The sequence below is a fragment of the Podarcis tiliguerta genome (genome assembly GCF_965153285.1).
Source record: "Podarcis tiliguerta genome assembly, chromosome: 13".
Lineage (NCBI taxonomy): Eukaryota > Metazoa > Chordata > Lepidosauria > Squamata > Lacertidae > Podarcis > Podarcis tiliguerta.
This window is the reverse complement of record NC_139546.1, coordinates 17,243,763-17,270,618: the sequence shown is the minus strand read 5'-3', so window position 1 is coordinate 17,270,618 and position 26,856 is coordinate 17,243,763. Positions and strand designations below refer to the sequence as shown.

At 47.3% G+C, this 26,856-nt stretch overlaps 2 protein-coding genes across 2 annotated transcripts in view; both read right to left on the bottom strand.

Moving 5' to 3' along the window:
- Positions 1–5,454, bottom strand: part of NTF4 (neurotrophin 4) — a 43,613-nt gene extending 38,159 nt beyond the window's left edge. The window contains exons 1-2 of the mRNA XM_083408276.1: positions 5,367–5,454; positions 4,584–5,127 (exon numbers count right to left, since the gene is read on the bottom strand). The gene's annotated coding sequence lies outside the window, so the exon portion shown is untranslated. The remainder of the gene's footprint in view (positions 1–4,583; positions 5,128–5,366) is intronic.
- A 13,316-nt stretch (positions 5,455–18,770) lies between these two features.
- The window catches only part of KCNA7 (potassium voltage-gated channel subfamily A member 7), a 29,877-nt gene continuing 21,791 nt past the window's right edge, over positions 18,771–26,856 (bottom strand). Inside the window, exon 4 of the mRNA XM_083408196.1 lies at positions 18,771–21,989. Coding sequence (XP_083264322.1) covers positions 21,105–21,989 — 885 coding nt within the window. The 3' untranslated portion in view covers positions 18,771–21,104. The remainder of the gene's footprint in view (positions 21,990–26,856) is intronic.

Below are 26,856 nucleotides of genomic sequence, written 5' to 3'. Positions count from 1 at the left end.
CAGAAGCAGCTTAGTCATGCTGGCCACATGACCCGGAAGCTGTACGCCGGCTCCCTTGGCCAATAAAGCGAGATGAGCGTCACAACCCCAGAGTCGGCCATGACTGGACCTAATGGTCAGGGGTCCCTTTACCTTTACCTTTAAAGGGCTCTGTGGCCTAGCACAACAAAGCCACTTTTAAAAAGAATCAGGGTAATTGCGGTTTGGAAGTGTGGGAGGAATGAATGACCACTAACAGGAAGTTGTGTGAATACCTCACAAGCTTACGTATCTACTCATTGCGTGAATACCCCATCTTTCTTCCCCATGTTATCCTTGCAAAAACTACTCTGTTGTTAGGGTAGGCTAAGGCACTGTGAGTGGCCCAAGGTCACCCAGAGAGTTTCAGGGCTGAGCAAGGATTTGAACCAGAGTGGATTTGATTTAAATCAAATCAATTTAAATCACAATTTAAATCAGTAGTCAGTAAGACTTGATTTAAATCTTTTTTTTTTTACAGAAAGACTCATTCTTGCTGGTATAATCTTAATATTTACAACCAGATGAAGGTTTAATTTTTGGAATAATAAATTTTCAGAGTAGTTTTTACAGGTATATCAAAAATTGTTGATTTGGTTATACTATTAGAAATACAAAGGCGGGTGATTATGAAATTATTGTATATATTTGGACAACTTTTCTGCTGTACTTTATTGGAAGGGGAAAAATAATAATTTCCTTAATAACAATTTAAACAATTTATTTAAAACAATAATGTTATAGCATGTTGCCATGTTTCTTAACTGATGTGGTTAAATGATTTAAAACAACAACAACACTTAGACTGAATTTTAGCACATATGAAAAACTTAAAACAAATCCTTATTTCCTGATGAATAGCCTTTGGACCAGGCATCCCCTACCTGCGGCCCTCCAGATGTTTTGGCCTACAACTCCCATGATCCCTAGCTAACAGGACCAGTGGTCTGGGATGATGGGAATTGTAGTCCAAAACATCTGGAGGGCCAAAGGTTGGGGATGCCTGCTTTGGACTATAATGTAGCTTAAATAGAAAACTATCTTTTGAAAGATTTTTCCTCCAAAAGCATTGTATTTTAAAAATCCGATTTAAATTTTAAAAATCCTATTTTTTTGATTATTTTTTTTTTAAATCATGGATTTTTATCCACCCTGATTTGAACCATGATCTCCCAGGTAAACAGCAAGCAAACCAGAGCAAATACAGGGTATGAACTAACCACGGTGTAGTCCTTGCACAGGCAAATTGGGGTAAGTGCTCAATAAAGAGATTGCCAGAAGCCGTTACCATCACTACCCTCATTTTTGGATTTTTTTCAGGCTGGCCTTTTCGCTCAAACCCACAACCCTGAGATCAAGAGCTTTGTGCCGGACTGAGTTTGGTACTGATTGTTTAAAAACAGGGGTATTCGGAACCTGTTTGTGCCAAGGTCACAACCCAAAGATCCTGAATAGGGGCTCCTCCAGACAACCTGTTTATTGAGCATATATCCTGATTCACCTGTGCAAAGCTTATGGAGAGGCTGGACTATGGCCCCATCTGCAGCATCCCTTTAAAACAGTATCCTACCACCTTAAACAATCATGGCTTCCCCCAGAGAATTCTGGGAACTGTAGTTTATTAGCAGCCCTCACAGATGTTTTGGAAAAAACCCTTTCCCCCTCACAGAGCTGTCAATTTGCATCAGAGAGACAATGGAGTGTGCCTCTGTGGGTGAAGTCAAACCTCTGTGGGAATAGGAGAACAGGGGTCTGCTAACAAACTACAACTCCCATGATTCTTTAGGGGAAAGCCCTGTCTGTTTAAAGTGATATGATTCTGTTTTAAGGGTGTAGTGCAGATAGGGCTTTCACCCTTGTTCTGATTTGCCTCCAGGGAAGTTGTGTGACAATGAGCGCTCATCCCGATTTGATTGCATGGTGCTTATAACATCTTCCCGTTCGTCTTTTGTTTCCAGTGGCGTAGCGTGGGTTGTCAGCACCTGGGGCAAGGCAAGTAATTTGCACCCCCTAACCCGTGGATTTGCGCCCCCTAACCCCCAGATGTTGTGCCCGGTGCGGCCGGCCCCCCCTGCACCCCCACGCTACGCCACTGTTTGTTTCATACCACATTTTTTCAGTGCATCTCCCTGTCGCTTGCCTTACCACAAAAAAGTCTGTGGGTTTTTTTTTTAAAAAAGTGGATTGTGTCAGGTGTGCGGGCAGGAGCCAGGCCCTGTGACCAATAGGACTCTGCAGGACTGGGGCCTTCCTAAGTTTGTTCTGAAGAGGCAAGGTGCGGCCGCACAGGTGAGGTCGATTGGTAACTCACAGCACCTGGTGGCAAGAACCGGGAAGAGATATAAGGTCAGCATTTCCCTTTGGCTCTTTGCCACAGTAACACGTTCCCTGCCTTGCTGCATTTGACTTCTTGCTCCTTGATCCTCGGACCCTTGACTTTGTGACTCCTTGCTTCCTGACCCTAAGACCCCTGACTCCTTGCCTCCTTGCTTCTTGATCCTTGGACCTCTGACTTCGTGACTCCTTGCTCCTTGATCCTCGGACCCTTTACTTCGTGACTCCTGGCTCTCTGACCCTTGGACTCTTGGCTTTCTGACTCCTGGCTTCTGGACTTCTGTTCCCGCTCCCACCCTGCCATCTTGCCCCCAGTCCCGACGTCCCCAGCCAGGACTTCGATCGCCCATGAACCGGACCGTGACAGATTGTTGATCTAGCATGGGTAGACAAACTAAGGCCCGGGGGCCGGATCCGGCCCAATCACCTTCTAAATTCAGCCCCCAGACGATCCAGGAATCAGGGTGTTTTTACATGAGTAGAAGGTGTGCTTTTATTTAAAATGCATCTCTGGGTTATTTGTGGGGCATAGGAATTCATTCATTCCTCCCCCCCCAAAAAAAAATAGTCCGCCCCTCCCCCACAAAGTCTGAGGGACAGTGGACCGGCCCCCTGCTGAAAAAGTTTGCTGACTCTTAAACTAGAGCAACATAGCATGTTAATCCACTTTGATGAAATCCCTCCCACAAATGGCTAGACTTATAAGTAGTCGGTATTGTGGTTTGTTGTTGTTGTTGTTTAGTCGTTCAGTCGTGTCCGACTCTTTGTGACCCCATGGACCAGAGCACGCCAGGCACTCCTGTCTTCCACTGCCTCCCGCAGTTTGGTCAGACTCATGTTTGTAGCTTCGAGAACACTGTCCAGCCATCTCGTCCTCTGTCGTCCCCTTCTCCTTGTGCCCTCCATCTTTCCCAACATCAGGGTCTTTTCCAGGGAGTCTTCTCTTCTCATGAGGTGGCCAAAGTATTGGAGCCTCAGCTTCACGATCTGTCCTTCCAGTGAGCACTCAGGGCTGATTTCCTTAAGAATGGATGCATTTGATCTTCTTGCAGTCCATGGGACTCTCAAGAGTTTCCTCCAGCACCATAATTCAAAAGCGTCAGTTCTTCGGCGGTCAGCCTTCTTTATGGTCCAGATTGTGGTTACATATAGAAATAAATGGAGCAGTGTAAAACGATGAGCTGCAGGGGGCAGCAGGGAGAAAGAAAAGAGAACAAGGGACACAGACAGGCTGCAAAAAGGTTTGCTGGGCAGCTTAATGCGTTGCATCACAATTGAACCACCCCCCTTCAACTCATTACTGAAATGTTCCTTTTTGCCAAGGAGCTGTACGAGGAGTGAACACATGTATTCCTTCTCAGGGGAGGGAATCTCTTCTCTCTCCCCTCTTTTCCACCCAGATGTGCCCCTGCCTTGTGCCCTGCTTGCCTAACTTCCTGCTGTACCCAGATGCTGAAAAGATGCTTTGGGGGGGTGGAGAGGTGGGGAATCTTGCTCCTAATCCCAGATTGACACTTGTTTTCTAACTAATAGGATCAAAAACAGACCAGAGAACTAGATCTGGAAGGGGAAACGTACAGTGGGAGGGTGCCCAGCCTAGGGATCATCTTTTCCTAGGACTGTGTTAAAGTAGAAAGGTTTCTGGGTTCCAGCTCTCTGCAAGATTGCTTATATATTATTGTTGTTGTTGAAGAAAAATAGGGCTTTTTGACGTTTCGTTTCATCATTATTCAACGTGTTTTAATTGAAAGCAGAATCTAAAATAATTCACACCAGGCTAACCTGAAAGACTACCTGTCCCCTGTAGAGAGCTGTAGTTTGCAAACGGTGTTGGGAATTGTAGCTCGGTGAGGGGTAAACTAGCATTCTTTGGAGGGGAATATACGGTATGTATGTAACCAAGGGGATGCGGGTGGCACTGTGGTCTAAACCACAGAGCCTAGGGCTTGCCGATCAGAAGGTCGGTGGTTCGAATCCCCGCGACGGGGTGAGCTCCCGTCGCTTGGTCCCTGCTCCTGCCAACCTAGCAGTTCGAAAGCACGTCAAAGTGCAAGTAGATAAATAGGTACCACTCCAGCAGGGCATTTCTGTGCCCTGCTCTGCTGGCCACATGACCCTGAAGCTGTCTGCGGACAAGCGCCTGCTCCCTTGGCCAGTAAAGCGAGATGAGCGCCGCAACCCCAGAGTCGTCCGCGACTGGACTTAACAGTGAGGGATCCCTTTAACTTTACCTTTTATGTAACCAAGAGGTCTCCCACTCTTCCTTCCCATCCTGCTATGTGAACTTTCAAAAGGAGATATCTCACAGAGCGAAGCCCTCCGGCACACTCCTCTTTTCTGTCTGGAGGTGTCAATTGTCTGCCCAACTAGACGGGCTCCAAACAGCTGCTGGAATGGGAGGATTGCTCACCCCCCCCCCTTCTTCTTCTTCTTTTATGGGCGGAAATTGCATTCTGGCCAGTAAAAGCCAGATGCAGCAGATGTAGGGAAATGAGACTTGTATTGTTGGAGGCTGGTGCGGGGGAAGAGCAAACTTTAAAAATGGGCATGGTTGGTTGCTGCCAAAGTTGTCTGCCCATAAAAGGCTTAGTTAGTTAGCAGATGCCTCTCTGTAGTAAGATGTGTAATGCTAAGGCAGGCTCTTACAAAATCCAAGATCAGGGAAAGAGATAACTCTTTGTACACCGGGCATCATCTTCTGAAGCAGTCCATTCCACCCTTGAACAGCTCTTAGCGTCAGAACATTCTTCCTAATGTTTAGTTGGAAACTCCTTTCTTGTACAGTGGTACCTCGGGTTAAGTACTTAATTCATTCTGAAGGTCCGTTCTTAACCTGAAACTGTTCTTAACCTGAAGCACCACTTTAGCTAATGGGGCCTCCTGCTGCTGCCGCCGCACCCAATTTCTGTACTTATCCTGAAGCAAAGTTCTTAACCTGAAGCACTATTTCTGGGTTAGCGGAGTCTGTAACCTGAAAGCGTATGTAACCTGAAGCTTATGTAACCCGAGGTAACACTGTAATTTGAATCCATTGGTTTGGATCCTGCCCTCTGGAGCAGCAGAAAACAAGCTTGCTCTATCTTCCATGTGGCAGACCTTCAGATATTCGAAGATGACTATCATTCATATCACCTCTCCGACAATCAAGATAGGCTACTTATACAGCATTACCCTGATCAACAAAGCTTGTAACACTATGGGGAAGAAATATTAGTCTGGCAATGGCCTGAAGGCCCTCTGTGTACCTGGCCAAAGAGGAAAGGACCCTGCCCCCCATGGGGCTGACAATCTAAAATATGGCATAGGAAAATCAAAAAGTGGGTATGAGGACCCTTTGCCCCGTCAGATGTGGCTAAACCACAGCTTCCACAATCCCTGTCCATGTTTGCTGGGGCTGGTGAGAAGTGTAGTTCAATAAATATACAGAGGAGCAAAGGTTCCCCACATAAAGGAAGCAGTAAATGGGAAAAGATTATTAGGATTTTTATTATACTGTACATTATGATTTACAGGGGAATAATAATTGTAATCCAGTAGTGATGTATGGAAGTGAGAGCTGGACCATAAAGAGGGCTGATTGCCGAAGAATTGATGCTTTTGAATTATGGTGCTGGAGGAGACTCTTGAGAGTCCCATGGACTGCAAGAAGATCAAACCTCTCCATTCTTAAGGAAATCAGCCCTGAGTGCTCACTGAAAGGACAGATCCTGAAGCTGAGGCTCCAATACTTTGGCCACCTCATGAGAAGAGAAGACTCCCTGGAAAAGACCCTGATGTTGGGAAAGATGGAGGGCACAAGGAGAAGGGGACGGCAGAGGATGAGATGGTTGGACAGTGTTCTTGAAGCTACCAGCATGAGTGGGAGGCAGTGGAAGACAGGAGTGCCTGGCGTGCTCTGATCTAATGGGGTCACGAAGAGTCGGACATGACTAAACGACTAAACAATAGGACCACGGATAATAATCGTAATAAATTGCACGGAAAATAATCGTAATAAATCGCAGGTAGCCATGCTGGACCAAAAGGACCTTTATAAAGGCAGTTGAAAATGCTGCAATGAAGTCAAATGTTTACTTACATCAGAACTGCTCATCAAGGGTGTATGACTAAGAGTTTTGATGAACCTAAATGCTTGCACGCTTCTTTGTAAGCTTTTTACCTGGTACTTATTATCAAAAAGGCAAGTGATGACAGGTGATGCACCTGGGCAGAACGTCCTGTGCAACTTTTAAAGGTACAGCTGCTCTCTCCGCCTGCAAATATCGAGGCTGTGCTGTCATAAGGGCAGACTCCCTGTGTCAACACACTTCACTCTCTCACCTGGTTGAGGTGCATCTGAGGCTGGCTGTCAGGGCTGAGATTAGCAGCACAAAATAACTGGTGAAAAGATCGTGTGGTGGCTGGCCTCATCCTCTTCCCACTTTAGGCCCTGGAGGGATGTGGGAAGTTGGCAATCTCCCTCCTTGGTCATGAATATGTCCAGGAGGAAAAGGGATTAACAGAGCTAACTATAAAACAGAGAGGAGTTTATTTGGCCTAGGGCTGGGGAGAGGTGGAGGAGAAGGTGGAGTCAGGGGTCCTTGGGTAAGATCAAAGCGAGGGGTGTATCTCACATCCTTCCAAGACAGGTCTAGGTTCCTTGGGAGACCAAAATGGTTGATCCGTGGTCCTGGGAGATGGATCGTTGTGTCTTTAAGAGCTGCCAGTGGCGTAGCGTGGGTTGTCAGCACCCGGGGCAAGGCAAGTAATTTGCGCCCCCTAACCCGGGGCAAGGCAAGTAATTTGCGACACCCCCACTGCACTGTCCCTCCCCCAGATAGTCCCTCTCTCTCCGCACTGCACCGCACGCCTAGCACCCTCCCCTCCACAGTGGGCGGCGACCCGGCGGCTTGGATCGGATTCGCACAGCCAGCATTGCAGTGAGAGAGAGTGAGTGAGCCAGGTAGGGGCAGAGAGCTGCGAGTGCGAGTGCCCCCCCCCCGATGTTGCGCCCAGTGCGGCCGGCCCCCCCCTGCACCCCCCACGCTACGCCACTGAGAGCTGCATGCATGCCAGGCAGATGTTCAACAGCTGAAGCTTTCCAGGAACTAAGACAGTGGTAGAGAGAGCTCTCGTGTTGAATTTCTGACTCCGTTAATGGCACAGGAATCCTGAAGTGAGACAAGTCAACAGCCCTATTTGTGAGGTTGGGTTCCTGGCAGGATCCAGCTCCATCCAGCTTTGTAGAGGACCAGGACAAACTCTCTCCCCTTCTCTGCCGGTGAGCCCTGATTGGCTTATTTGGTTGCAGCGGTCATATCTCCTACAATGCCCAAGAATGATGCTAGGTGAGAAATTTGAAGGATGGTTACATCTGGCCTCTGGTGCTGCTTGGAGAGCTGGATTGAGACGGGAGGAAATGGAGGAGTAAGGCATGTCTCAGATGTAGGCATGACCAAGGATGCCAGCTCTGGTTCATGGGTCCTCAAGAAATAAGAGTTTTGGCTGGAAGAGATGTGAGAACAAGAAAGAACTGCCAGGGAAATTATGGCATGCCCACTTTCTCTAGAAGGCTGCCTGGCAGAGCTTGCAGGAATACTGATTTTTCAGGAGTATGGCAAGAATATACATACATCGATTATATATTTTGGAAAGCGATTTGTCTGTCAGCCTCGCTAGCTGTCCATCTCGAGGTGTTCGTTCATGTGCCTCTCAAGATATTGTTGCCTGATTTGGCATGATGGTTTTGGATTTGGAATGACGGTTCCTTATTTCAAGGAGAGGGTTTTGGTCTTCTATCCAAAGCCATATTCAGTCAAGATGATGGACTAGACTAAACTGGTACAAAGGTTTCTGAGATGGAGGAGCAGGTTTCGGTTTACGTTTGGAAACTATTGGGTGCCATGTTGAATCAAGATGGCAGAGTGAACCGCTTTAAATCACACTGATTTTTATATCTGTGAAGATAAGTAAAGGTAAAGGGATCCCTGACCATTAGGTCCAGTCGTGGCTGACTCTGGGGTTGTGGTGCTCATCTCACTTTATTGGCCAAGGGAGTCGGCGTACAGCTTCCAGGTCATGTGGCCAGCATGACTAAGCCGCTTCTGGTGAACCAGAGCAGTGCACGGAAATGCTGTTTACCTTCCTGCCGGAGTGGTACCTATTTATCTACTTGCACTTTGACATGCTTTCGAACTGCTAGGTTGGCAGGAGCAGGGACTGAGCAACGGGAGCTCACCCCATCGTGGGGATTCGAACCACCGACCTTCTGATTGGCAAGCCCTAGGCTCTGTGGTTTAGACCACAGCGCCACCCGCGTCCCATTTCTGAAGATACTGCTGTGCAATTTGGCATGAAGATTCCTGAGATCGGGGAGCCTATGCTTGGATGTGGGACCTCATTTTGAATCAAGATGGTGAAATGAAACATTCCATATGGCACTAATTTGGAAGCCTCTGAAGATTTTGCCTACCAATGTGGTGTGATAGTTTCCAAGATCAAGGACTGGGTTTGGGTGTGTATTTCGAATACCCTTGGATGCCATTTTGAATCAAGATGGCGGACTGAATTGTTCCAAATGACATGCATTTGCACACCTCATAAAAATTTGATTTTGAATCAAGCTTTTGGACTGAACCTTTCGAAACTGCATTGATTTGAACCAATTTTTGCAGGAAATGTATTGGAATGTCCACTAGATTCAGCCAAAGCTGCAATTGAATTGAATCAGGCCAATTCAGCTGTTCAGCGATGAAACTGACTCCCTCAAATGGTGGGCTGTTCTTCACTAGAGGTTTTAAGCAGAGGCTGAATGTCCACTGGTCAGGGATTCTTCAGCTGAGATTTCTGCATCGTAAGGCATTGTACTCTTTGAGTTCCTTCCACCTCTACAATTCTGTGAATCAGTTCAGCTGGATCTGTGCTTTGACTGAGTCAGGTCAAAAAAGCCCTGAATTGCTCTAGGTTGGGCAGCCTGGAGCAACCGTCAGGGTGCAGGGCGTCAGACAGGAAGAAGGAGAGGTAGATAGTGTCTGCCAAGCGCAGTGTGGGGCTGTTTTCAAGAAGGCCTTTGAACAGCCCTTATACTGCACTGTGGCTGTTTGTTTCCAGCAGAGGAAGACACACACATATGCCAGTCTGAGCTGAACTGACCCTCAACTCTCTTATCACTGCAGGGGTCTGTTTTGCCAGCATTCTCCTTGCAGGGAATTCTGCACCCGGCAGAGTTGAACCCTCCTGCCCTCTGCAGGGCAGTCAGGGAGGAGGGGGAAAGAGACGCATCTCCTTATCACCCCCCCCCTTCACTGTACAGGGTTAAAAAAAACCTCTTATTAGTAGACATTAGCTCTGCCCTCACCCCCGCCTGACTCCAGATCCAGATCATGTGTTCCCCAGATCCCTGGCTTGATCCAGCAGGAGAACAGTCGCAGCCCTAGAAACTAACAGAAAACACTATTTATAACTCTTGTTAATTTTTGTTTCTTAGAATTCCTGAGTGATACCTGAAACTTTCAACTGCTACTCTATACTGCATGGATAGGCAAACTAAGGCCCGGGGGCTGGATCCGGCCCAATCGCCTTCTCAACAGGCGATTGACGGTCCAGGAATCAGTGTGTTTTTACATGAGTAGAATGTGTGCTTTTATTTAAAATGCATCTCTGGGTTATTTGTGGGGCATAGGAATTCGTTCATTTTTATCCCCCCCCCCCAATATAGTCCAGCCGCCCACAAGGTCTGAGGGACAGTGGACCGGCCCCCTGCTGAAAAAGTTTGCTGACCCCTGCTATACAGTGGTACCTCAGGTTAAGTACTTAATTCATTCCGGAGGTCCGTTCTTAACCTGAAACTGTTCTTAACCTGAAGCACCACTTTAGCTAATGGGACCTCCCACTGCTGCCGCGCTGCCGCCGCATGATTTCTGTTCTCATCCTGAAGCAAAGTTCTTAACCCGAGGTACTATTTCTGGGTTAGCAGAGTCTGTAACCTGAAGCATATGTAACCTGAAGCGTATGTAACCCAAGGTACCACTGTACTGTAGATACCATCCTTAAGGCTCATAATACCTCATAATACACGGGTGGCGCTATGGTCTAAACCACTGAGTCTGTAACCCGAGGTACCACTCAGTGGCGTAGCGTGGGGGGTGCAGGGGGGGCTGGCCGCACCGGGCGCAACATCTGGGGGGGGCGCTCGCACTCGCAGCTCTCTGCCCCTACCTGGCTCACTCACTCTCTCTCACTGCAGTGCTGGCTGTGCGAATCCGATCCGAGCCGCCGGGTCGCCGCCTACTGTGGAGGCGAGGGTGCCAGGTGTGTGGTGTGGTGCGGAGAGAGAGCGAGGGACTATCTGGGGGAGGGACAGTGCAGCGGGGGGGGGGCCCAAATTACTTGCCTTGCCCCGGGTTAGGGGGCGCAAATTACTTGCCTTGCCCCGGGTGCTGACAACCTACGCTACGCCACTGGTACCACTGTACTGTACTGTATTGGGTTTGCTCGTCCTCATTCCCTTTGTAGGCACTGCCTCCTGGTGTACATAACGGGGATCACTCCTTTCTTGTCACTGGACTCTAGAATTCCCTTTTTCCCCAGCACTGCCTCGAGGGCCTGGGATTACCTGAATTAAGGTCGGGTGGGGGCTCCTGTGGGCTAGGAAGGCTGCTTGTTGAGACATCTTTCCTCAGCCAAAAGCCTCCCTCTCTCTTGCACAGCATTGAGTGGCATGGGAGCCCCTCTTGGGGGCAAAGAAGGTGGTGAAGTTTCCCCGTCAGGAATTACTGTCCCTCAGCGGGACATTCCTTTCCCCTCTGGGCTTTTCCCACTTCAAGGCCAAGGAGGAGGTAAACCCTGTTTCTCTCCTCCGCTTGATCTCTCAAGTTACCAGGACAGGCTATTCTTAGCTACCTGGAGATGCAGCGTGTTTACGTTGGAGACAGAAGTTTGCCCTCAGCTGACGGGGAACCACGTGTGATTCCCTGGACCCAAAGTTAGCACAAGCCATTTGGGGTGGGGCGTGTGACATCTGCCACTGCTGCCTCCAGTGACCCTGCTCTCAGATGCCTACTTGCCTCCAGAATTACATATCTATCCATCCCTCCATCCTTCCATCTCCTCACTTGGAGCAAACATTACCTTTAATACCATGCATACAAGTGTTTTCGAACCTTTCTGGATCCAGGAGTCTCACCTTCTACTTTTAGCAAGGGATCTACTTCTTATGCTTATTATTAGAAGCAGCACCTTTCTCCTCCATCTTTCCTCATCCTTCTTTCTGTGGCTTTTTGCTTCTTCCCTCTGCCGTTTTGCCTCAGCTTCGGACAAGTGTTCAGCTGCAGCCACCAGGGCCGGCCTAAGGCATTTTGTTACCTGAGGCAGAACAGCAAATGGTGCCTACCACCCTCACCCCACCTGGCCACAAGTCCAGGTGCGCAGTATCCAAGGCTGACAAAGTTATTTGGGCAACTGAGACAGAAATACCCCCCCCCCCAAAGCACCTCTCTCTCGAAGCAGGCAAGTAAATAAAAAGGCAGGGGAATCCATTTCCTGCCTTTCGGGACACCCAGAATTAGCTACCTGAGGCACATGTTTCACTCTGCTTAATAGTAGGGCCCGCCCCGGTAGCCATTTTAGATGGACTTGTGGTCTATCAGCCAATGATCCCTCAGCTGAAGATTAGTAATGTATAACAAGAATAGCTCTCCCCTTATATCACAGACAGAATAATATTTACCATGTCATGGTTCCACTATGTAGCTCTAGAAAAAACCCCGGAGCCCCAGGGGGAGATAAAGGTGGAAACCCACCACAGGTGATCTGACGCTGGGAGGCGCACAAAGGGCACCACCATTGTCTGCCCCATAGAAATTGTTGCCCCCTCCTCTGTTCTTAGGCTACCTTCAAAACTTCCCTGCCTCTTCTCTGGTTGTGTACGGTATCGTACAACTGTGGTTCGAAATGTGAGGAAAAAGGACCTCCTTGCATTTTCGGCTGCTAACTTGTACACACGGCCAAATTTACGGAGGGTTAAGACTATCAAGGGATGTGGGTGGTGCTGTGGGTTAAACCACAGAGCCTAGGACCTGCCGATCAGAAGGTCAGTGGTTCGAATCCCCGTAACGGGGTGAGCTCCCGTTGCTCGGTCTCTGCTCCTGCCAACCTAGCAGTTCAAAAGTATGTCAAATTGCAAGTAGATAAATAGGTACCGCTCCAGTGGGAAGGTAAACGGCGTTTCTGTGCGCTGCTCTGGTTCGCCAGAAGCGGCTTAGTCATGGTGACCGCATGACCCGGAAGCTGTACGCCGGCTCCCTCGGCCAATAAAGCGAGATGAGCACCGCAACCCCAGAGTTGGCCATGACTGGACCTAATGGTCAGGGGTCCCTTTACCTTTACCTTAAGACTATCAATGGCTTCTAGCCACCATGGCTATTTTGCTCTGCCTCCTCAGCCACAGGCAGTAGTGGTTCTGCTGGGAACAGCAAGAGGGGAGAGGGGTCTTGATCTCAGGTGCTGCTTACGGGCTTCCCACAGGCATCTGGCTGGCCACTGTGAGAAAAAGGATGCTGGACAAATGGACCACTGGCTTGATCTAGCAGGGTTCTTCTTGGGTTCTTAGAGAGGGCACTTAGGAAAAGGCCCCGTTCTGCAGATCTTACATTTTGGGGCAGGTAGTACTGTATTTTTCGCTCTATAAGACGCACCAGACCACAAGACGCACCTAGTTTTTGGAGGAGGAAAACAAGAAAAAAAATATTCTGAATCTCAGAAGCCAGAACAGCAAGAGGGATCGCTGCGCAGTGAAAGCAGCAATCCCTCTTGCTGTTCTGGCTTCTGTGATAGCTGCGCAGCCTGCATTCGCTCCATAAGACGCACACACATTTCCCCTTACTTTTTAGGAGGGAAAAAGTGAGTCTTATAGAGCAAAAAATACGGTACTCCTCTTCTATCCCTTGATGCTACAGACAAGAGGGGACAGATAGAAGGAATTCTATGATGGTAGGTGGTGGTGCATGTAATAATAATAATCATAATAATTTATTATTATTTATACCTCGCCCATCTGGCTGAGCCTCCCCAGCCACTCTGGGCAGCTTCCAATCGAGTATTAAAAACAACACAGCATTAAATATTAAAAACTTCCCTAAACAGGGCTGCCTTCAGATGTCTTTTAAAATTAAGATAGCTGCTTATTTCCTTGACATCTGTTGGGAGGGCATTCCACAGAGCGGGCGCCACTACCGAGAAGGCGCTTTGTATTGTCAGACATCCATCCAAACTTGAAACCCTGTCCAAAAGCCCTGAACATACCAACAACAATGATGGTGGTATGTCTGTTTTCTTGTAAATCTGTACAAAGGGAATTCATTTTGTTTGTGTGCGTGCACCCTGAAGCTTTGCAGTGCAAAATTTCAAACTCTTCTGTTGCCACGTACATTGCTTTCTATGTGCTAGCCAAGCCAAACTCAATTTAGCTGAATAATGCAGTCTTTCCCTCTCTAGGATTTGGTCCAAGGTAACCTCTTGCCAAGGCTTCATCTGGGCAACTGGTTTCCACAAGGGGACGCCCTTGCCCTCAGAGATGTCATCTCGCATTATGCCTTTTTTAAAAAGAGCGTTTGGCTCCCCTAAAGTCTTGCTTGTCCAGCCAATTTTTTGTTGCCTGAGCCTAGTTGGAATCCAGGCTATTCTGGAAGCCTATATTTAAACTTTGCCACCTCAGCGGGCCAGAGGTGATGACTGGGCCTCCCAAGACAGGGATGGACTAGGCTTATGTACCATGAGGCAGAAGATGAGAGGAGGGGCTAGCAGGGGGTTCATTCTGGGTTGCTCCTGAGCTAATCGAAGGCCTCTTTACCTCATCCTGGGTTTTGTTGACACAATCTGAAGAGGATCCCTGGTGGGGAAGGGAAATAGAAAACTCTTCTCTGTTCTCAACAAATAACAAGTGCCATGTACTTTATTGTAGATAAATAAAACGGGATGAGAGACCTTTTCTCTTCAAGGCAACATACAAGATGGCAGCTGGGAAGTTCTTCTATGAGAGAGAGAGAAACTTCTCTATAGGGAAAAGCAAAAACAGTGTTCTGTAAAAAAAACAACCTCTTACATCAGGTGGAAATCCAGAACCACAGCAATCCATTGTGTCAGTCACTGGATTCATCAGTGTGCGACGTCTGGTTGAGAGTCCTCTTGAACGTCAAGTGTGAGTTTTTCAAAACGGCACTTGGCAAGCAAATCGGCAACTTCTCCAAATGTTGAAACTTGTCCAAATATTCCCCCGGAAGAAATGGCCTCATCGTGAGCCTGTCATTGCTGACAGAAGCCAGTTGCCTAGGTACATAGGAAGATGGTTTCTTTGATAGAGGCCCAACCTAACTTCCACTGGAAGGCGACAGAACTTCTGGTGAGCAACCATAGGGCTAGTAAGTCAGATAAATAAGCATCGGGACCTGAGGTTCATTTGCTTGGCTATTATCTTTGCAAGGGGCCGATCAAGCTGGAGGAGCCAGGAAGCGTTTCCACTTCCACAATATGGGGTAGAGGCATTATCAGAGAGCAGACCTTGTGCCACTGCTGAAAGGTGTGATGGCATCAGAGGCAAAACATCGGGTGGGGTCCACTTGAAGCCCCCTTTCTTCTGAGGTTTCAAGACAAGGATGGGGAGATTCCATGTATGGAGAAGGTCAGAAGACCCCCTTGCCAAAGGTATATTAAACCCTGCCTCTGAAATATGATGGGGTATTGTATCACAGAATCGAGCAATTGCTATGTATAGTTCACTTTTCACAAATTAGCTGTCATGGGAGATGCTTCACAGCATAGTTCCACAGTTAATCCTTGTGTGTGGACAATCCCCAGCGGGTATAGCTGCTACATACCTGAGCACAACCAAACTGCCATTCTCACACCCACCGCCCAATCATTTCTATGCCCACTGGGCTCACTGGGAAGCATGTGTCCTGGAAGCATGTGTACCACTGCAGCCTTAATGGTGCTGCTATGGGAGGAGTGAGGAACCAGTTGCTCTCCATAAGTTATTGGACTACAACTCCCATCGTCCCAGGCTGGCTGGGGTTGATGGGAATTGGAGTCTAATAACATCTGGTGGGGCACAGTGTTTCCCTATCCCTGCACTATGGAGTGAATCACATGCATATTACTGTTCCATGCACAACAGTTACGATGTATGAATAGCACTTGCAACTAACATATGGTTACCAGATTTTTTTCAATGAATCCGGGGACACTTTTTTTTTTTTTGGAAGCTGAGTAGCAACAGGGAGTCAGTAGTGGGGATGGTGAGGCAAAAGACCCTGGGCCCAAGCACACATGCATATTGTATAAAGGTGCAAAGTCCTTCTTTTGCACCCTGTGAAACATAAATGCACAGAATTTTTTTAAAAACTGGGCAATGGTGCGCTGCGTGCCCATAACTCCCGAGCCTCCCCTGATCTCCTGCCCCCTTCCCCCTTTATTTTGACCGATCGGGCGGCCGTTGCCCAGGAGGGGCACAAGGCGCGTGGTTTCTCTGCCAGGCAAGGTGCAAAGCCCTTTTTTCACACCCTGTGAAACATAAATGCGCAGAGTTTTTAAAAAACTGGGCAATGGCTGCCTGCCCACAACTCCCGAACCTCCCCTGATCCGTCAAAACAAAGGGGGAAGGGGACAGGAGATCGGTACACCAGACGTCCCCGGTTCCTTTTCAGCAGTGGCGGCGGCAATCAGCAGCCCAGAGCCTGCCTGGTAGCGCAGTTGGCTCTGGCTGGCATCAGGAGCTGCTTACTGCTATGACGCCTGCTATTTTTCCTCGCCGGAAGTCCCCATATGATGTGTTGCGCTCTGGGCTGCTGAGGCTGCCACTGCCACGTTTCCCGGGGACAGATTTGCAAATCCGGGGACTGCCCCCAAGAACCAGGGATGTCTGATAACCCTAAACTAACAGCAACTCTGGCAACTTACACGGCTCAGGACTTTAATAACTTAAGGATTGCCTCTCCCCATATGAACCGACCCAGACCCTGTGCATGTCATCGGAGGCCGTTCTGACTGCATCTTTAACAGGTGCAGCTTTGGCTGTGGAATTTCTACCTGTGATGCAGCTGTTAAAGACCCAGAACCTCAATGGGGTGGGTGTGGGTGGGGAGAGAATGGCTGTCACTCTTATTTACTACACTATGCACTCAACAGTAGCACCAATTCAGAGAGTCATTCTCAGCAATTTACATGTCATTTTTACTTTTAACATGACAGCACCCATCTCTAATGCCGTTTTTGTGCAGGTACACATAAGGCATTTATAAAATTCACCATAATTGCAGTTCTGCAATGGTAATAGAAGACTTAGAACTGAGCTACTCATGCAGCGGAATCACATGGTAGCCTTTCCTGGACAAGATTGCAAGAGAGGAGCAGCATCTCTGAACATTCCCCTAAGACGGGGTTGTAATCTGCACATAGAAAACTATGTCTTAAGGGGAAAGCGAGTCTATCGTCTGCACAGGCAAGGAAAATGTGTATGGGAAAGCATGTGTCTGAGGACAACAGATGACCACTTTTCTATATAATAAACTTATGCAACAGTTTCCGCGTGGGTTCTAGCTGTTTGTATCCACACAATAACAAGCCCCTGCTTCTAAACTATAACTTCTGAATTGTATCTGTTCTTTAAACAGTGACTTGTGTGTCCACAACAGCAGAGTAATAATTGCAAGGTAATTGAATATCAACAGCGACGCAGCCAGTGCAAGCTTGGTTAGCAACGACAGTGCAGCTATTCTGTACACAAATCACACTGCGGTTACTGGATTACACAGAGAAATTACATGCTACTCGGATGTTTGAAAAATGCAGCATACATGCGAGGTCACAGCTGTTACAGAGATGGTTGCCACCTATATTTGTGGTCCTGGTTGTTAAACAGCTACAATGCAGCCACTATGAGATCGAAGGTTTGCCTAGTGTGCAGCTATGAAGTTCCCCCTCTGTTAAAGGCACAGAGCAGCAATCAGAAAAGAAGGGGCCAACCTAAATAAGAGTCACCTTTTTTTCTTCTTAGCTGTGTACAGTGGCTTAAAATGCAGCTTTCTTTTCTCAATTCAGATTGAAGCTGCGGTTTGGGGGGGGGGGAAGCATCAAAACACAGTATTTCATAAGGAATTATGGGATAGATAAGGATTGTTGCTAATGTTGTACAGGACACCACTTCCCAAACCAGCAGTGGGAGCACGCTGGGTGCAAAATAAATGGGAGTTTACTCCATTCACTCCAGTTCCAGTGTGCGCCCACCAATGGTTCTTGAGGCTCAATACAAAGGACTGCAATACATATGTAGCCTGCATTGTTGAAAAACGGTCCTCTGTGATGTGCTTTCCCTGATGATAAGAGCTGTTTGACAGTGGAACAGACTACCTTGGAAGGTGGAGGACTTCACTGGAGATTTTTAAATAGAGATTGGGTGGCCATCTGTCAGAGATTCTTTAGCTGTGATTCCTGCATTGCAAGGGGTTGGACTAGATGACCCTTTGGGCCCGCTTACAACTCTACAGTTCCACAATTCTATAAAACCAGCCTCCATCCAATTAGAAAACAGAAGCTGCAGCGAAGGTGAGGTTGTATACTTTGGAGACCAGCTATCATGCCTGTGCAGATGTCAGCACATGCAGAGATATCAGCTTCAGCGAACTGGAGATCAAATCAGATAATGTGCTCTGGGTGAGAAACATCCCTCTTCCTCTCTCTGATGTGTAAAGCAATGTAAAAAAAAGAGACTTGAAACACAAATGGGAAGGGGTGACATCACTGCATTTCAAGCTGCTAATGTGCACATATCCTGACATCTAGTTTCGTTGTAATAAGTGCACACGCACAGTTTGGAGAATGTGGAAATAATTTTTCTCTCTCCCCTTTTCATAAAACTGGAACCCAGGGCATGCCACTGAAACCATTTGGCAGGAGATTTGACCACAGGCAAAGAGGAAGCAGTAACTTTGTGCAGTATGCAATTTGTGACATTAATCCACATTGCCCCAGATAAAAGTGGATGGTGCGCTACTAAGTATTACCCAGAAGTAAATGGGCCTAAGTTATTCGTAGAGGGCAATTCTGTCCGTGGCTGCTGGTCACAATGGCTGCTTGCAGCATCAAGTGAGGCAGTGTGCCACTGCTAGGATTACAACTGCTTGTAGGCTTCCCAGAGTTATCTAGTTGGCCATTGTGGGAAATATGATGCTGGATTAGATGGGCTTTTGATCTTACCCAGCGGAGCTCTGCTGGAGCCGTACTTGCATGGACGGAACGCCACCTGAATGATCACAGGGTTCTGTCTTGTCCCTGCATACCAGTTACAATCTTCATCTGCTGCGGTTTGCAACGTAAGTTAACACTCTGACATAACTTACAATTACCTTGCAAACCAAAATCTGAATGAAGTAGGGGGGGAGGCAGTATTGGCATAACTGTAGCTACCCTTTTATTTATAGGTACCATAATCACCCTTTTCTTAGGTAATTGCACTGCTCTTCAATTCTACCCAGACACCTTCAGCTTACTCACACACATTACTCACACAGTAGCTTTTATTCTCTTATGGCATAAGTCTTACGCACATCCTAATGAAGCCCAAGTAGCTATGGATTTCTTCTTCTTCATTTGTAAAGCATTTATGCTCGGCGTTCTCTCTGCAGCCAGATAGGGCGAAAATGTCACTGTGGATGAATGAATGTAAACTTCCCCTTAGGTCTCGCTCTACCCAGCCTGTAAGACCAATGGAGCAGGAAACAATACATATTAAGACAAGAAAGGTGGCTGGGAGAGTAGGGATCGTTTGCTGGATACTTGCTGGGTTAAGACTTTTGAGAAACGCCTCACTTGTCCCCTCCTGCGCAAATATCTCAGGCTAGATCATAGGGGTTGACTTTGAAAGAGACATCACTTATCAGAGCAGAGATGCCCTGGAGGGAGTGAAGGGTGCTCTTCAGCTGGCAGAAGACCAAACTGAGCTCACGTGGCTAAGTATTTTGTAGCTAGCCAGACTGGGGTGGAAGAGGGCCATGCTGCGGCTTGAGTGGATTTGAAAATGACTGAACGGAAGGTGATTTTTTTTTGCCCAAGGATGCCAGAGAATTGTGACTGGGCTGAGAAGAAGGGTCAACTCAGAGGGAGCAGTAAGGCAATCCCCTTTCGAGTTATGCAGGTGGGAAGGCTGTAGCTCAGTGGCAGGGCAACTGCTTTGAATGCAGAAGGTCCCATTTTCAACCCCTGGTGTCTCAAAGTAAGGCTGGGAAGATTTCTACCTGCTATTTCTACCTGCTAGTTATGTGAGATTTCCTGGGAGAGCCACTGCCAGTCAGGGCAGATAGTACTGAACTAGATGAACCAATGGTTTGACTCAGTAGGAGGCAGAATTCTTAGCTTAAGACATTCTGGTGCCAGATGCAGAATGTTCAAGCAGTATTCTTCGCTCTCCCCCTTTCCATGGTGGTAAACATTTAATGCTATCTCAATCGAGGTGGCTGCCCTGTGGTTCTCCCTAGCCCATTGACTGTTCTAGCTGGGGCTGATGGGAGTTAGCATTTAGCGGGCCACCCCTGAACTCGCTAACTGATCAGCTGCTGCCCCTTCATAGGTATCACCAAAATCTGAAGCATGATCTAGGCTGCCCTGCCCTGCCCTGCCTAATGATCAGTAGGGAGTCAGTCCTAGAGATGGGGCAAAAGGTTTGGCTGTGCTGCACTCAACTGCCCTCTTGGGAGGGACACCGAAGCAGAAGAAGAGGACAGGCTTGGCATTTACCGCCTTGCGATGAATGGAAGAATGGTTTGGGGCTGAGTCTTGGAAGAAAAGGGAGAGCTGTCATAGGATCTGCATGCAAGGCAGATGCTCTACCAGTGAGCTATGCTCACAACAAAAGTTATGTAAGCATTACACCTTTGTTGTAGCCTAAGAATTAACATGTGTCTGCCCCTATCCCTTTCACTGTGGATTGTCAGCAAAATGAAATATAGCCACCTAATGAAAGGGGATCCTATAAAGACGGACAGATGGATGCTGACAACTCCTTTGCTTCTGCCAGTTGTATCCTAGAGATGTATTTACAGTCCCCCCACCTCAATGCGCTAACAGTGTTCCCTATGATGCCCTGATTCAGAAGCGGGTGGCTGATGGCGTTCCCTTATTTATCCCCCGCTCTTGCTATTTGGGACCGGGTCGCTCTGGGTATGTTCCACTGTGCGCTCCAACAGATGTAACCCAAGAACGCATTGCTGTGATTTCATGGAGGCATCTTCATGCCAGGGTCTCTTTGACTCACAGAAGGGTAGCGGCGTGTGACAAGGCAGAGGGAGAGGGGAGTAAAAAGGAGCAGAGGTGGGTAGGAGGGACTGTTTCTTCCTGGATGGACTGAGCCCTCAGCCAAACAAGCAAGGAGCAGGGCAAAAGGGTGTGTCTGTTTGTCTAACTGTCTCCTTGCGACCGAGTTCATGTGATGCCCCCTTATTTTGTGTCCTGCCATGTGCTCCGCCGGCAACCCACTGTGACTTGCCCCATCCCAAATTTAATCACAGCTGTCTTTCTCCTCCAGTCTCCTCTCTAAAAGTGATGCGAAAGGTTCTCTCTGTACCCAATGTACTGTCTTTGGGTTCGAAAGCCAAACCAGAGACCGGCGTTTGGGCTAATTGGTATTTTGGGTTTTGCTTTTGCAGAGCCTTCCAGTTAAGACAATGAGGTGCAGGGCTAAGTCAGGTCGGGGTGTGGGGATCAGTCACTTGGATAGGTAAGGTGGGTCACACTTGGGTAACGAGACGTTTGCTGGGGTTTTCCGAGTTGCCCATAGGCACCACGCCGTCTAGCAGTTCCGAATTGGGCACAGTATGGGGGGTATCCCCATGGTGATGCTTCTCCTTGAGGTGGGCCCTCTCCCGGATAGCGGCAGGGGCAGGGGAGGGTGGCGGGGTGTATGGGCAGGTGGTAATGTGAATGTACTGCCCTGTCTCCTCGCACTCTGTCTCACGGTGGTAGAAATAGCTGAAGTTGGAGACAATGACAGGCACCGGGAGGGAGATGGTGAGCACTCCAGCGATGGCACACAGGGAGCCTACAATTTTGCCACCTACAGTCTCAGGGTACATGTCGCCGTACCCCACGGTCGTCATGCTGACCACAGCCCACCAGAAGGCAGCAGGGATGCTGGTGAAGCTTGTGCCTTCGTGGTCAGCTTCGGCGAAGTAGACAGAGCTGGAGAACAGGATGACTCCGATGAAGAGGAAGAAGATGAGCAAGCCAAGCTCCCTCATGCTGGCCTTGAGTGTCTGTCCTAGGATCTGCAAGCCTTTGGAGTGCCTGGAGAGCTTGAAGATCCTGAAGACCCTCACCAACCGGATGACCCTGAGGATTGCCAAGGACATGGCAGGCTGGCCCACGCCCCGCTGGCGGGCAAACTCTGTGCCGAGGGCTACAAAGTAAGGGATGATGGCCACGAAATCAATCATGTTCATGACGTTCTTGAAGAAGGCGGGCTTACTGGGACAGGCGACGAACCGCACGAGGAGCTCAAAGGAGAACCAGCAGATGCAAATGGTCTCAACGATGAAGAAAGGGTCTTCAGCATGGGACTTTTGTGGTGGCAGGTGATGTACTATACTGCTGCTGTTCAAACGGTGATGAACCATCTGTGGAAAGCAGAAAGGGGTGGAAGAAAGAGAGAGATGTTAAGGCATGGTTGTGTTAATATGACTTGCTAAACCTGAAAGAGTTCACAAAACTCTCTTATCTGCAGCGCAGCGAGAAATCTGGCTGTCATGCTGGACTCAAATATGATGCTCATTACCAACCTACACTGCTCATATGGTTTTTTTCTGATTTTGGTTTTGTTTGAAATTCTTACTCTGTTTCAGCAGAATTATAACAAAAAATATCTGTATAGTACAAAGCACTAGGGTCAAGGGAAAGTGTTTAGTCCACTTCTTCAAAGTAAGATGCAAGGACTTGCATCCCTGGATATATTTTGTGCCATTCTGCCAACCTTTCCCCAAAGACCACTGCATCGCCTCCTTCAATACAGAAAACGGAAACAAAGCCTTCCTGCCTTCTTCACATTTCCCATTAACACAATCACAGCTAAAACACACAATTCACATCACTACCACAGCATTCACACTAGTTCCATACAAGGGCCATGGCCGGTCCTCCATTCAGGCAGATGGGGCATCTGTCCTTGGTACTACTGAAGGATGCTGATGGGAGTGCCAAGGAAGCTGTATCTTACACTACAGTAGGTGTAGCCAACATGCTGCTCTCCAAAAATGGTGGACTGCAACACCTATCAACCCCAACCAGCATGGTCAATGGTGAGGGATGATAGGAGTTGCAGGCTAAAGCACCACATTGCCTACCTCTGCCTGACAGGATGTGCAGTCTGGGAGGCGGCAGCATGTTCAGAGAGCCAGCCTACAAGCATTCACAGTTGTGCCACAGCTGCTGCACTACGGTCTATCTTGCTAGTGCCAGGCAAATCCTTCCACATAAGTATTATAGGTGATCTCCTGCTACTTTAAAGCCCTAAATGGCTTAGACCCCAAATATCTGGAAGTCCCCCTTCTTCCAGCACTATTGGGTGTTAAGATCAACAGAGGGGCCTATTTGGTAGTTTCACCACCCTCAGAAGTTCAGGGGTTGGTGGCCCAAGAGGGAGCACTCTTTCATAGCCCCCAAGGTGTGGAATTCCCTCTCCACAGAGGTGCATCTGCCACCTTCCTTGTATAGTTTCCATCATCTGCTGAAGACACACCTCTTTACCTTGCTTTTTGACACCTGAACATGGGTATAGCCAGGATTTATGTTAGTGGGGCAGAACCTCAGTTACTTTTTTTATTGATTTACTTGCTTGGGGGGGGGGCAGATTCCACCCCCTGGCTATGCCCATGTACTCAAATAACAACAACAACAACAACAACAACAACAACAACAACAACAATAATATTTATACCCCGCCCATCTAGCTGGCTTTCCCCAGCCATTTTTGGCAGCTCCCAACAGAATATTAAAAACACAATAAAACATCAAACATTAAAAACTTCCCTAAACAGAATTGCCTTCAGATGCCTTCTAAAAGTCAGATAGTTGTTTATTTCCTTGACATCTGATGGGAGGGCGTTTCACAGCACAGGCGCCACTACCGAGAAAGCCCTCTGCCGAGATATATATTGTCATAGATGTGTAGGTGCTAGAGCAGGGGTCAGCAAACTTTTTCAGCAGGGGGCTGGTCCACTGTCCCTCAGACCTTGTGAGGGGTCGGACTATATTTTTTTTTGGGGGGGGGGGATGAACGAATTCGTATGACCCACAAATAACCCAGAGATGCATTTTAAATAAAAGCACACATTCTACTCATGTAAAAACACCACAGCGGCCCCACAAATAACCCAGAGATGCATTTTAAATAAAAGCACACATTCTTCTCATGTAAAAACACACTGATTCCTGGACAGTCCGCGGGCCAGATTTAGAAAACGATTGGGCCAGATCCGGCCCCTGGCCTTAGTTTGCCTACCCATGTGCTAGAGTTTAATTAAGGCTTGGAGTACTAAAACTGGGAAATAGCCAGGCTCATGTGTCTTTAGGATAGATCCATGTGTACCACAAGCTTCCAATCCTTTAATTAGCATATGTGCAAGACTAATGAAGTTAACTTCCTAAACTGTGTATTAGACACCTCGTCAATCCCTTAATTTTAAAAAATTAAAATTAAGTTAGAAAGTAATAACCCTTGAGATGATAGTCTGGGGTAATGGGTCGTTCACACAAGAAGATCAAAGGAAGTGGGGCCTCTGTTAAAAGAGGCCAGTGCTTAGGTTAGGGAGGAGAGTAGGATGGGATGTGATTTTGGAAGCAAGGCAAGCTGCAGGGCACAGAGCAATGAAGCTGCTGTGGCTGGGGGAGAAGCAGGACTTGCATGGAATGCTGATGCTCTGATGCTCTATGGCAGGTTCAGGTTGTATAGATGGGTAAATGAAACATATAACATAAAGACACCACAGTCTCTGCTGTGCCTCATTGTCCAAAAGGAAACAGAGACCCTTGTAAGTGTGCTTGAAACTCCCTGGAATCTCAAACTGCTCAGAGATTGAGGGTGGCGTGTAACAATACTTACTACTACTACTAGCCTTCATTGGCACAAGGTGTAACAATATTTTAGGCCCTACTCCGTTATCTTCATCGAAATCCATTTTAACTGTGTTAAATTGTATTTTTGAAATTACTCTTGGACCTCATGATGGCAAGGTAAGAAATCTACTATTGTTGTTCATTATTATTTTACTTGGAAACCACCCAAAGCTACTTCAGCAGGAGGAGGAAAGCAACAGGCACAAGCTGACTTTGGGCGGCGGCAGCAAAAAAGAGCGACTTTGACCTATAAAAATAGGGAAAGCGGAAAGGAACAAAAGCAGGAGGAATGAAAAATGTGGAGCTAGGTCTAGAACACTAAAAAAACAAAAACCTTTGCTCAGCAGATTTAATAGCTCCCTGCTATCCTGTCTTCTTTTCCTAGTTTAGAAACTACATTCCACTGAATGCTTCATAATCCACCATATCAACACTGGCTAAGTACACATAATATATTTATAGCTCATGACCCCCCCCCCAAAAAAAAAGAATCCTGGAAACTGTAGTTCCCCTCGCATAGCTGCAATTCACAGCACCCTTATCCAACTACAGTTCCCAGGGCTCTTGGAATGTGTGTGCTTTAAATTAATGGTGTGTATGCAGCAACTGAGAAGTTCTCACTTTTCCCAAAAGACTTCCTCAACTTCCCCCCATATAATTCCTGTTCTGTACATGACACCACTGTTACACAATTTTTGCACCACAGAGAGCAGCTCAGGCTGTGCTTTCACATTGTACTCCATGACATCCTACGCACCCCGTCCTGCAGATGACCTCTTCTTGGTTTTTCAGAATAATGGGGAAGCCGGGAACAGAGGTGGGTATGTGCATGATACAGAGATTGGTGGATTACAGGCATTGATTCTTGGCCATCACTGTGAGGTGCTCATTCAAACACAGAGAGAAGGTAGAGTATAGTAGCTAAGAGACTTGGCTGTGAATCAGGAAGGAGGGAAGGGGAAGGGGAATTCTGTTCAGATTTTAATGCAAACCTATCATTTAACTGGCACCTTCTCATATGCAAACCAAAACACAGCTAGCTTTCGAAATTTGCACTTCTTTGAATTTTGCATTGCACTTCTTCAACCAAATAGTGTGCATATGTTAGTGAAAAGAAATACAAGAATGTTTGCTTAAAGGTGTACATCAGGCAAAATTTAATACAAAAATGTGAATATCAAACAAATGTGGAAGATAGGAAAATGGGAAGCCAGAATGGGCAGATTCATTCTAACTGCAGGTCCCTGGTTGGAATCTTGCTACTGACACGAACCCATAGGCAAGCCATATTCTCAGCCTTTACAACCCCCTCTCTCTGCATCTGCAGTGTGGAAGACAATAACACTGGCATGCCTGGCTTAAAGGGTTGTTGTAAGAATTGTAGCTAGACACACACAGGAAGCACTTTGAACACTTACAAGTTGTATACTGGTGTTAAATATTATTTTATTAGTGTTCACCCTGAATGCTTCAATTGAATTAAGTTGAATGGACAGCACATTTTGTTCTGAATGGATGGTATTTTGTTTCTAATGCTTTGGAATTGAAAAGCAATGCAGTATCCAGAAAGGGTACATTCCTTTACTGATATGCATATACAAGAAAATGAGAAAGATGGAAGAGCTATTTATTTTTATCCTTTATAAGTTGGCAAGTGAGTTCTGTTAAGCAACTTAGGTCTCCTGTTCTGTTTCCACAGCTGGCCATTTCCCATCCTCACTGGAAACAAGCAATTTGAGGGAATCAAAGCAATTTGAGGGAACCTGTGAAGAACAGATGAAAGTTCTGGGTACGTTTAGCTCGGTAAAGAGAAAATTCTGGCTGTGTCACTATTCCTTTAAAACACGTTCAGAACACCCACCCCAACAGTTTGTTAAGAGTTGCTGGGAATTGTAATTCTGTGAAGCGCAAACTACAGTACCCAGAATTTGGGGGGGGGGGCATGAATGTACTTTGAATGTGTTTTAAAGATATAGTCTGTATGTAGCCACAGGGTAACTGTCTTCAAATATCTGAAGAGCTGTCAGACAGCAGATGGGAACAAACTTGTGGAAACTGCAAAGAAGCAGATTTTGGCTAAGCATTAGTAGAACATTCCTCATGGTAAGAGCTGTTTGACAGTGGGACAAACTGCCTCTGGAAATGGTGAGATCTGCTTTACTGGAGACATTTAAGCAGAAGATAAATAGCTGCATCTTACAATGTAAATCCTGAACTGAGCATGGGACTAGTGTAGATGGCCTAGATGGTCCCATCTAAAACTTTATGATTTAGACCCCTTCTGAAACTCTATGATTCTGTGACTTGGGCTGCATACACACTATACATTTCAAGCACATGGCTTCTCTCAAAGAAACCTGGGAGCTGTAGCTT